This window comes from Orcinus orca, chromosome 5 (genome assembly GCF_937001465.1).
Source record: "Orcinus orca chromosome 5, mOrcOrc1.1, whole genome shotgun sequence".
In the NCBI taxonomy this organism is placed as follows: Eukaryota; Metazoa; Chordata; class Mammalia; order Artiodactyla; family Delphinidae; genus Orcinus; species Orcinus orca.
In genome coordinates, this window is record NC_064563.1 from 146,046,041 (window position 1) to 146,058,368 (window position 12,328).

Genomic DNA, 12,328 nt, shown 5'->3' on the forward strand with positions numbered 1-12,328 from the left:
GCGGAGCACAGGCTCCAGATGCATGTGGGATCTTCCCGGACCAGGGCACAAACCCGTGTCCCCTGCATTGGCAGGCAGACTCTCAACCACTGTGCCACCAGGGAAGCCCCGGGAAGTGTTTCTTAGTTTCAGGAGTTGCCGCCCAAAGAATCCTACTTGTCGGTACCCCAGCAGGGGGCTTGAGGCATGAAGCCCTTCTGAGTCCTTCTGCCTTAATTTGGGCGCATTTGAGATGTTCTGTCTTGTGTCAGACTTGACCGCTCTGGGGTTGGGGGAATGAGGGGCGTGGGGAGGGGAGGAGGTTGAGGGGACTTGGGGATTGTCGGGGGCAGTCATCGGGGGGGTGGAGGGGGCGGGGGAAAGGCCAGGGCCTAAGGGTGCTGCAGGGGAGTGAGGGCCGGGCGAGCATGCGGCCTGGCCCTTCCCGCGGGGCTCAGTGCTTCCAGGAACCCTTGGATCTGCCCCTCCCCACAGCCCGGTGGATAATATTAGGTAGAAATGGAAAATGACTTGAAACGATGACGCTCAACTTCCGAGGCTCTCCAGACACAGCCCAGGGAGATGTGGCAAGGTCATCAGGGCACATCGTATGTAATTTGCTTTTAAAATTTTTACCATAGGACTTGAAAGAGTTTGGCTGTTTTCATTACCAAAGCGATGCACACTTTATGGTGATACAGAAAATCGGAGAGAAGGAGAAACCCTATTTCCCAGAGTTCCGGCACGTTCCTGGAGGGAAGGCTGAGCCTGGCTGGCCCTGAGGCCGGACCAGCGGCTCCCAGTCGGCCTCTGGAGGCTGGTCCTTCCCGGGGGCAGTTGGAGGAGGCTGCCCCTGAGGCCCCTGAGACTAAAGCAGAGCCAGTTGCTGATACACTTCCTGAATCCCTTCTTCAAACAAGAGCTCGGGGCGCTCTTGGCAAGTTGGAGAAATCATTTCTCTAGGCAGTAGTCAAGGTTCCGCTCCCTTCGGTCGTTAGCAACAGTACCTTCTTCGTGATATAAGAAGGGAAAACATGCAATTCACAAGCCACCCTTATGGTATCATCACAGTTCTATAAAAAGGAGAGGGTTTTTCTCTTTGCATAAAGTTTTAGCTTGGAAAGAGAACGGACAGCTTGGCCCCAAGCTGTTGACAGTAGTTCATCTCTGAGCAAGAGATTTTCTTTTCTTTTTTTTCTCTGCTTACTCCAAAATTTTCACAATAGGCACGTACGACTCTCGTGGTAAGATATATGCGTATATTGTTAAAATACACGTCTGGCTGTCGAGGCTCATATCGAATCGGGTTCTGCCCCTTCCTTTTGTGAGAGTCCCCGCTGGGCGCCCAGACCCCTGAGGCCAGGCTCCCGGGTGTGGGTGTCCCCCCTCAGCGGTCTCTTCCTTTGCCCTCTGTCACAGATCGTCAACGGACTGGTACAGACCACCGGCTGGCCCAGCGTCGTCACCTGCCTCGGCAACTGGTTTGGCAAAGGGAGGTAAGGAAGGCAGCCCTGCTTCCAGCAGTGTCCGTTTTCAGAAGATTCTGATGAAAACCAGACCGCTTTATGTTTAGTTTTTCTTTAGATTCATTACAGAAAAGAACACGTCAGTCTACTGTATGAAATAAGGTGACTGAAACCTCTGCGTCTTGAGGGTCTAAAATTCAGGCAGGCCTCTGTTTCAGGAGATGCCACCCCCGTTGTGGGCAGGGCGGAGTCTGGGTCATCTGCGCAGCCAGCCAGCTGCCCGGGCCTCACCTGGCCTCCTGGGAAGCCGGGAGAAATGCAGTCAGGGCCTTGCCCCAGGCCTTTCGGAGCAGAAGCTACATTTTCACAGGACTGAAAGGCACAGGGAAGTGTGACCTGTCCAGGTCACCCAGGGCCTGGTAGCAGAGCTGTACCCAGCCTCTGGTGACCTCACTGCGGTCAGATTCCATCATAACGTCTGTGTGACAGGCAGCATGGCTGGGCCCACGGTTAGGAAGTGGTCGAAGATGCCGGACAAGATGGGGAAACTAAAACAGGAAACTCACTCCTCCAGCCTTACTTAGCCTCGTTCGTCTGGCAGGTTCTTCAGCGTGAACTTTGGTTAATGGGGTATTTCATCAAATGATCGTATTTAGATTGCAAAGGCACAAATTTAGATTTGGGGCCTTCCAAGAATTCTAGGAAAAGGCCTCTTTCTTCTTTTAGTCATAGAATGAATAAGCTCAGAGACATGTAATTATGCAGCCGGAGGTAAGTGAAGATACTGTCCTCTCGTAAACACCCCTGGTCCCAAGCCTTGCAGAGGTGGTGTGTTGCGCTGCCTGTTTACTTCTCCACCAGCTCTTACGCTGTGCAGGCACTGTTGTAACCTCACGTACTGATCCGTGTAAGCCCCGAGACATCATTTGCCCCCTTGTGTTTTGCTGTGTTGCAGGCGAGGTTTGATCATGGGGGTCTGGAATTCCCACACGTCTGTGGGCAACATTCTGGGGTCCTTGATCGCTGGCTACTGGGTGTCCACGTGCTGGGGCCTGTCCTTCGTCGTGCCTGGGGCCATCGTGGCAGCCATGGGGATAGTGTGCTTTCTCTTTCTCATTGAACGTAAGTACCGGTGGGTGATGACCTCTCCCCGGGAGGGCTTTGCAGGGTTGCGGGGGGGCGGGGGGGCGGCGAGTTTAGGAGAAGAGGCTGCTGCTGCTTCATCGCAGGCAGGGATGGGGTTGTCCGGCTCTCCCTTGCCAGGAAGACTTCCTTCTTAGGTATAGGCTTCCCTGATGAGCCGCTGCTCTCCTGGTCTTGCTGGATTTTCTGCTGTTTCCTGATTTCTGGAGTAACCAGTGTTGACACTCCTCCCGCCCTGTCCTCTGGCCCTATGGCACTGGGCATGCGTGGTCTTCTGCCACGCCGCCCGCTGCCCGGCCCACGTGGCTGTACCTGCTCACGCCAGTCCTGCTGCCACAAACTGAAATGGGCCTCACCAGCCTGTGTGCCTTCTGATAAGATACAGCCTTGTCAGTGTTTTCAAACCATGACGTGACTTAAGATCATATGCCTTACTTAGGCAGTGTTGTACCAGAAAATCCAAGCCTTTGGTCCATCCTAGACTCAATCCCAGGCTTCTGTTTTAACTGAATTTTAAGTTAATCTTTTGAATAGAAATCGGCAGGACAAGCATTGCTGACAATTACACTAATGATAGAGAAGCAGGTGCTCCCTTAGCTGGTACGCGTCAGGGTGCTCCAAGCCCACGAGCTGTTCTGATGAGCTGTATTTCGCGTTTGCCTCTTTGATTTGTCTTAAAGCAAAATGAGATCGTGTGGCACTAGGTGGCTCCCGCTGTCAGCTCGCAGGTAGGGCTGCTCCGGGGTCAGACAACCTCATCCCTGGGAAGCGCCAACTGTAGCCTCAGCTTTGCGTTCTGAGTTGAGTTGCCGGTTTTATCTTCCAAAAGGTTAAGGCGCTGTGAAGTTTCTCACTTCTTTTTGCTTGCTGCTAATGCTAACCTTTTCATTTTTAAAATAACCGCCGCTTAGTGGAGCACACGTGAGGCTCTCAGGCCAGCGTTGTGCTGTCAGTGAAGAAGGAAGCCACGGTTAGATGAGGAATCAGACGCCCCCCTCCCCTGGGTGTGAGCAGAGGGCACGGGGCTGCTCAGCTCCCATCTTCACCGTTTTCTCCAGGGGCCCAGTAAGCTTTTAGCAGCATCTCGAAATGGCCCAAACAAGTGAATCGTTGAACAGATGGGGGCGCGGGGGGAGGGTGGGTATTGTGACTTCCTTGCCGACATGCCGACCTGCGGCATCAACTGTCGCTTGTGTGTCACCGGAGATCCAGGAAGGATCGTCGTGTCACCTGGACTCTCCAGGGGCTGCTTCCACACCGTCACCTGGACAAGGATGCGCTTCCTCTATGTTAGTGCAGGGACACCCCCCCACCCCCGCCCCCGCGTGCCTTCGGCCCGAGGTCCAGAGTGCACGGTGGCTTTTATTCTCTTCCTCAACTGATAAAGGGGCGGCTCTGGGGAAAGGGGCGGAGTGACAAGGAGCGGAGGGCATGGCAGTGGACGGGAACTTGTTTTCTGGCCCGGCCAGGGCTCTCAGCGCCAACACCGTTCAGCTCAGTCATCCTGGGCGGGGCAGGATTTCCAAGAACGCGGAAGCCCTGGTTTGGTCGTTTATAATGAAATGAGAGCGTCCTTGCACTGAGCCGCCGCTCCTGTAGCTCCCAAGGGGGCGCGAGGCTGGGGGGCTCTCCTGGAGCTGCTTCCCCACCGCTGGCCGTCTTCTCACCCCCTCTCCTGTTTCCATGGTGACCGTGGGGCTCTGCCTCCCTCCCTCCCAACCCCACCCCCGCCCCGCCCTGGCCCACTCTGGGATGAGATGCACTCGCTCAGCTTCCCCCAGGCCCGTAAGGTGTTCCTGGGAGATGTCCTGGTACTGACTCAGGGAACAGATGAGCACTCGTGCCCCCTCCTTGGCCTGTGCGGAGGCATCCCCAGCGGGCACTGAGAACGGACGGGGCCCTGGGGGGCCACGGGCCACCGGGAGGGCGCTGTGGGCTGAAGTCCGGGCCCCAGAGGCCGTTCTCCCCTCCTCCCTCAGCCCATCGCATTCCCCTGGGCCGTGTCGGTTCTTTTCACCTGGAGTCTTAGCCTTTAGCTGTTAGGTGTCCAAGGTAAACATGGTCAGGGTTGTGCAGGATCGTCCGTTGAGTTCCGTGCCCCCGTTCTTCATGAGGCCGCCAAAGATTTCCTCCCCCTGGGCCTCCTTTCCTGCCCTCACCCCTGCGCTCCCCTCCCGCTGTCCCCATGGCTGGGGCAGGGCTCTCTGGTGTCCCGCGAGCATCGCTCAGTCACCTGGTCCTCGCTCTCTCCGCCGTGGACCGGTCACCTTTCCCCGGGACTGGCCGGCTTTGTCCGACCGCCCGCGGCTGCTGCTTTCCTTGCCTGGCCTCCGCCCAGCTCACCAGGGCCCAGCTTGTGCGGCCGGGGGCACCTTCCGGACTTGGCGTTTCTCCACCTTCTCGCTGAACGTCTTCCTCTTGAGCTCGGGCTCTGGAGGCACTGCTCTGCGCACATGACTTGGACAGGACGCCCGCCGACCGTGCCTCTGACACTTTCTTCTGGGGGCAGCTCCTGCAGCCGGCCTCACGGGAGGAGGCGTTTCTGTGGCCCCCTAACCCTCCCACGCTGGGACCCGGCACCCAGGGCCCCGTGTCCACGAGTGTCTCAGCGAACGGAGAGAAGCCGGTTCGCAGGCTCGGACACCCTTACTCCTCCTCGCGCAGCCCGAGCAGGGCCCTTGTGAACAAGGCCTCTACTCCTGGGCCCGACGTCACCTGTCAGCCTGAGTCCACCGCAGGCACAGGCCTGTTGCTCTAACAGACCCTCCACGGCGGAACGAGAATCAGACCGCCGGGCCCTCTCTGCTGAGAGGATTGGTACCTGTACTCCCCCTGGTAACAAGGAGGTGGTGTCCGTATGAGTGATGATGAAAGCCAGCTGCAAGCAGTGACCAGCACATCCTGTGTCCAAGAGCAGAACACTGCAGAGAGGAGAGACCGGATCCACGTGCATTGCATCTCGGTGGCTTACTTCTGCTCCCTCCCGGTCCCTAATCCCCTACTGCAGGGTGGGCGGGAAAGCCCCAGGAGCGCCCCTTCTCGTGACCAGCAGCGAGGGACCGGCTCGGCCCTGTTCCCCCTTCCTGCCGGGGCTGGGCCCAAGGGACAGGGCACCCCATCCACAGGCCCCTCCAGGGCTGCCTGGGAAGCTGCCCTCAGACGTGTCCCAGCCAAGGGTCACTGATACTAATGTCCTGCAGGGTGAAAGCCCAGGAAAAGCCGTGTCCTGGGGACCGGCCGCACCCCATCGAGACTGACCCTGGGGCTCACAGCACAGCTGGGGAAAGCCACGGGCTGGGGAATTGCTGATGTCACTGCACATCCCCAGGGCCATCGGGACCATCAGGGCTCCCCAGGCCCACCCTCTGCAGAGGGCGGCGGGGAGGAGCCTCCAGCCCAGGAGCACATGTGGTCCAGGGGCCCCTCCGCGGCGTCACTCTCTATCTCGCGGGAGGGAACGCCGCTGTGGGAAGCTGAAAGCCCTGTGGCTCGGTTTGTGTTTCAGGGTGGTTAAACTGTCTCACCAAAACTTATAAAAAAAGACCCGGGTTCTGGGTGATGGGGAAGGAGCAAAGCTGTTACAAGGCGGCTGTCTAGATTCTCAAGAAGTGGAGTTTGCTGGCCAGGGCGACTCGTGGCCCTGAGCCCGGCTCTCGTTCCTGGGTCACACCAGCGTGATCTTAAAGTACGAAGATGAAGAAAGCCTCGCTTCTGGTTCTGTCCGCTTCCACATGTCCTTCCCTCTGTCGACAAAAAGTTAAGCAGTGGATCTAAGAAAACAATGGGACATTTTATTCAAGCTGAATTTGAGGATTGTAACCCAGGAAGAGCATCTCAGAAAGCTCTGAGGACTGTTCCGCCCATGAGAAGTCAAGACACAGTTATGTAAGGTTTCTGAGACAGAGGGATTATTGACAGTTTACGTAACCCAGGTCTAAGAGGCATCGTGGTGGGTCACGTGGTCCCTTACGGGATCAGTAAGGAGTGTTTAAGGCGTTGTCCTGTGGATGCTGGGAGAACGTTGCTCCTCTGGGCTGCACAGGTATTCCTGCTCGTGGGGGAGGTTTGGTTGATGCCTCCTGTGGATACACGATGCACGGTGCGCGGCAGAGGACGCCCAAGGGCAGAGAAGCATTTCGATGTGCGCGTGTTTCTTGTCCTGCCGTAAAACGCGAATTTTATTTCACATCTCCTTGCATTTAGGCAAAAGGCATTTTGTTCTGTTTCAAGGTCGATGTTTTGTGCCCGCTAATTTTCCTTCTAGTTAATTCCATAACATTAAATGACTCATCCCAAACGTTATTCAGAGCCCCGCTACTCTGATCTGCGGGTCATGTTTTTCTAGTTCCTTCTGATACTTACGTCCTTTGCATGTACCTTACACGGCTCGTCACCATAGTGTATTTAAGCTCTGCTTATTTTTATTTGTAAACTATTTTCCATGTTGCAAAGCAGCCTTCATATTCGTGACGATTTGCGTTTGTCAGTGCTGGTTTCGTACCCTCCCGGCTTCGGTGCGTGGGGATCAGGCAGTCACGGGGCCCGCGTGAGGGAAGGGGCACGTGTGGGTTCTTGCGGGGGTGGCCGAGCTGCGCCCTCACCCCACCAAACGTGCTGCCTCGTGCATTGTCTTTTTCTGAAATTGTTGCTGATGTAGTAACAGCATCAGAGGGTGCCTTGCTTTGGTTTACGTTCTTGTGTCGGAGGAAGCAGCCAGCCCTGGTTCACACTGTTCCGTGTTTGGTGTTTCAGATCCGAAGGACGTCGCCTGCTCTTCCTCCCCGGCCACGGTAAGGACGTGCTCCCTGCTTCTCGTGTCCTCAGTGTGCTGTGATGATGACTGTCACCAGCCTGGCCCTTCCTGTCCTGTCAGTGGGTAACAAAGTGTGGACAGAGGTCCTGCCCTGAAAATACGGGCAGTTTTAGAAAAAGATGAATCATAATGATAACAACCAAAACCAGACGAGGAGCTTGGTGCAGTCTGGGTTAGGGACTCAGAGAGCGACCAGGAGCTGGGGACCGGCCGGGCCTCACGAGGAGCAGGGACATCATACTTTTCCTGGGCGGGTGTGACTACAGGCTGACGCAAAGCTAAGCTGGCTGACGTCACTTGAACCTGGCGTCCACACCTGGCAGGTGGCCCGCTAGGACCGCCCAGCACCAGGACCACATTCCCTGAGTCATTGTCACTGCTTACCGCCCCTGACCTGCTCACGCCCAGCTGCTGAGCAACCCTGCGGTCTTCGCGGCCCTGGAAGGGCGCTTGCCCTGCCGGCGTCCACAGAGGTCTCTGCCTACCCCCAGATAACTAACTCTGGGAGCTGCCCAGGCCAGCTCCCCGCCCCTGGCCTTCGGCTTGCCCTCTCTCCTCTGTCGCTCCCAGCAGGGGTGTCGCCCTTGCACCCGGTTTCCTGCTTAACCTTAGGGTAGACCCCCCGAGTCGTGCTCCCTGACTTCCCTCTCCCGGCTCCCCTCCTGTCCTCTGGCCTCCACCGCTCTGCCAAAGCCACCCGCCAGGGCCCCCAGCAGCACGGTCTGGCCGCACGTGGTCAGCGCTCTGGCCTCACCCCTGACCTGTCACCAGCGTGTGATGCGGTGGTCTCCTCCCTCCATGAGATGCTCCCTTTGGGGGCTCGTAACATGCTCTCCTGCTTCTCTGGTAACATGCAGAGCTCTTTGCTGGCCCTACTCTGGCAGACCCCCAAACATGGGAGCCCCCCCCCGGCCCGGTCCTTGGCCCCTTCTCCCCTCTTCCTGCTCTCACCGTAGGAGATCCTGCGTGGGCCTGGGGCTTTCAGCATCCTCACGGCACCTCTGTGTGCATTGATGTGCAGTCCCCAGCGTGGTCCTCTGCCCTGAGCTCCGTGGTCATAGGTCACACTGCCCACCCGACATCCCCACAGAGGCGTCTGGGTGTCTTCCCAGACTTAACATGACCAGAATGTTCTCTTTATTTCACCCCATAAACTTGCTAGGCCCCTGGCATTCCCTGTGTCAGTCAGAGAACTGCTGTCCGCCCGTTGGACAGGCTGGATTCCGAGGACTCGTCCCAACTCCTCCTTCCATCAGCCCCGTGGCCCATCCATCCCCAGGCCCGTCAGCTGTGTGTGTGTGTGTGTGTGTGTGTGTGTGTGTGTGTATGCGTGCACGTGCACATGTGTGTGTGGAGTCATCCTTGTGCACAGCTTCAGACGTACGGGAAAGCATACCTGTGCTAGAGGCGTTCCTGCACTTGTGTGTGTGACCTGGGGCCCAAGCTGTGTCGTCTTCCCCCGCTGAATCCTCCCTGACAGCTCACTGAGCCTCCCCAGGGTACATGGGGTAGGGTGGCCCACGGAGCTGGGGTTCCTCTTCCTCTTTCTTCCTCACAGGGGTCAGTCAGAGGGAGAGATTGGACTGATTTCTGGGGGCGTTTCATCAGCTTCTGCCACAGCCCCAAAGTTCTCTTTCCCACAGGAACTCTACTCACTTCCTGTAGGGCCCTGGAGAGACCGGTGTCACAGGGCCTTCTCGAGGGGCCCCAGAGCCTGGGGAAGTGAGGGCAAGCTGGGCTGGTTCTCTGTCCGCTCTGTCCGTTTGCACCTCCCCCCTATCGTAAGCAGAGCTTCCGTGCAAAGCCGGATGCACTTGCAAGACATCTCACAGGTGCTGACTTCTAAGTAGAGCCGTGTCCTGGGAATTTCCCATCTGAAGGTGTTATTTTCAGCATCAAGTTCTTCTCCTTTCCAGTTCTTTAAAGTTTTCATTATGGAAATTTTAAAACACGTAAAAAGGTAAAAAGAATAGTATCATGAACCCGCATGTGCCCATCACCCTGCCAGTCTTATTTCATCAGTACCCCTTCTAATACTCCCTCCGTCTCCTCATGATTTATTTTGTAAGCAAATACCAATCATCATATTATTTTGTCTCCAACTATTTCAATATATGTTTCTAAACTCTAAGGACTCTTTTATTAAAAACAAACAACAAAAAACATTACTGGGGCTTCCCTGGTGGCACAGTGGTTGAGAGTCTGCCTGCCGATGCAGGGGACACGGGTTCGTGCCCCGGTCCGGGAAGATCCCACGTGCCGCGGAGCGGCTGGGCCCGTGAGCCATGGCCGCTGAGCCTGCGCGTCCGGAGCCTGTGCTCTGCGACGGGAGAGGCCACAACAGTGAGAGGCCCACGTACCGCAAAAAAAAAAAAACAACAACGTTACTATACCATTAGCACACCTAGAGACCAACAGTAAAGAATAGAAAAAAAAAAATAGAGGTAATCAATTAAGCCTGACAACTGAAAAAACACACAACCTAAAAGTTGTGAGTAATGTTTATTCAGGGACCTTACTGAGGACTGTAGCCCAGGAGACAGCCTCTCCGTAGCTCTGAGGAACTGTTCCAAAGAGGTAAGGTAGGAGCCAGGATATATAGGAGCTTTTGCTGAAAAAAAAAGGCCATGTAGTCAAACATCGAGAAAGATTACTGTTAATCACAAAAAGCAGACATCTCAAGTTAATGATTTTATTGCTTGTCTCTATAGGAAGATGCAGGGGTCTGGGCTCATTGAAATTATTCCTTAGATATGCATCTTAACGATCTAGGGCCAGTATCCAGTTTCTCTCCTTCCTGAATTCCCCTCAGGGCACACAGTTGGGAGGGGCTGAGGTGGGGACTGCAGCGGCTGATAGCTTGGTGGCAGCAACATTCTTTGTTTACTGAAATGGCAGACAACATTTTTTGTCCACAAGCCAAAATTTGTTCTTCGAAAAGATCAACAAAATTGACAATCCTTTCGACTGACCAGGAAAAAAAGATTCAAATTACCAAAATCTGGAATGAGAGAGGGGACGTTACTGCCAACTTCACAGAAAGAAAAAGAATTATAAAGGAATACTATGAACAACTGAATGCTAACAAGTTAGATAACTTAGAATAAATGGGAAAATTCCTAGAAAGATGTAAACTACCAAAACTGACTCAAGAGATAGAAAATCTGAATACACCTATAACAAGGAAAGAAACTGAATTATTAATTTAAAAATTGACTACAAAGAAAATTCCAGGACTAGATGGCTTCATTGGTGAATTCTGTCAGACATTTAAAGAAAAATTAGCACCAACTATTCACAAACTCTCCCAAAAAATAAGAGAACAGTCCCCATTCACTCTCTGGGGTATTATCCTGATAACGTAAGGAGACATCACAAGAAAACTAGAGACCAATCTCTCTTATGAATGTACATGCAAAACTCAACAAAATACTAACCCAGCAACGTATAAAAAGGATTAACTATCATGATCAAATGGGATTTATTCCAGGAATATACAGTTGGTTTAACATCTGAAAATCAATTAATGTAATACTTCACATGAATAGAATACAGGACAAAAACCACAGGGTCCTTTCAGTAGAAGCAGAAAAAGCATTCGACAAAATCCAGCACCCCTTCCTAATGCAACAGTCAGCAAACTAGGACCAGAAAGGAACTGCCTCAACCAGATAAAGACGATAAAAAGCCACAGCTGGGCTTCCCTGGTGGCGCAGTGGTTGAGAGTCCGCCTGCCGATGCAGGGAACACGGGTTCGTGCCCCGGTCCGGGAAGATCCCCCATGCCGCGGAGCGGCTGGGCCCGTGAGCCATGGCCGCTGAGCCTGCGCATCTGGAGCCTGTCCTCCGCAACGGGAGAGGCCACGACAGTGAGAGGCCCGAGTACCGCAGGAAAAAAAAAAAAAAAAAGCCATAGCTAACGTCATACTTAATGGTGAAAGCTTGGACGCTTTCCCTGTAACGTCAGGCACAAGACAAAAGATACCTGCTCTCACCATTTCTACTTAACGTTGTACAGGGGGTTCTAGCCAGAGCATTTAGGCAAGAAAATGAAATAAGAGACGTGCAGATTGGACAAGAAGAAGTAAAAGTGCCTCTGTTAGCAGATGACGTGATCTTGTATATAGAAAATCCCAAGGAATCCACCAAAAACCTATTCGAGCTAATTAAAAAACTAGCAAGGTTGCAGGATACAAGATCAGTATATAAACATCAATTCTATTTCTATACGTTAGCCATGAACAATCCAAAAACGAACATAAAAAAACTTCATTAACAGCAGCATCAAAAGGAATAAAACACTCAGGAATAAATTTAACCAAGGAAGCACAAGACTGATACACTGCAAACTACAAAACATTGTCGAAAGAAGTTAAAGAAGACCTAAATAAATGAACAGGCACCCTGTGTTCACCGACAGGAAGATTTAATACTGTCAAGATGGCAGTATTGCCCCAAATCGATCTACGGATTCAGTGTAATCTATATCGAAACCCCAGCTGGCTTCTTGGCAGAAATTGACAAGCCGATCCCTGATTTCATATGAAAATTTAAGGAATCCCGAGAGGCCAAAGGAATCCTGAAAAAGAACCAAGTTCCCAATTTCAAAACTTATTACAAAGCTGCAGTATTCAAGACTCTGTATTACTGTCGTAAGGGTAGACATACAGATCAATGGAATAGAACTGAATTCAGAAATTAGACCCTCATACTTATGGTCAGTTGTTTTTTGACAAGGCGCTAGGACCATTCAGTGGGGAAAGGGTAATCTTTTTAACATGTGGTGCTGGGACAGCTGGGTATCCACAGGCAAAGAGTGAATTGGGAACTGTTTGTCACGGCGTACACAACATTTAAATGCATCAAAGACCTAAATGTGAGAGCTAAAACTATAAAACTCCTAGAAGAAAATATAGGAGGACATCTTC

General features: G+C 53.4%; 1 protein-coding gene across 25 annotated transcripts in view; it reads left to right on the forward strand.

Moving 5' to 3' along the window:
• Nucleotides 1-12,328, forward strand: part of SLC37A1 (solute carrier family 37 member 1) — a 77,118-nt gene that overhangs the window by 37,674 nt on the left and 27,116 nt on the right. For all 25 annotated transcript variants that reach the window (XR_007477350.1, XR_007477351.1, XR_007477352.1 and 22 more), the window contains 3 exons: nucleotides 1,399-1,475; nucleotides 2,401-2,567; nucleotides 7,341-7,378. Coding sequence is in view for 17 of the 25 variants with exons in the window: in XM_033418373.2 (XP_033274264.1) it covers nucleotides 1,399-1,475; nucleotides 2,401-2,567; nucleotides 7,341-7,378 (282 nt within the window). In the remaining 8 variants the exon portion in view is untranslated. The remainder of the gene's footprint in view (nucleotides 1-1,398; nucleotides 1,476-2,400; nucleotides 2,568-7,340; nucleotides 7,379-12,328) is intronic.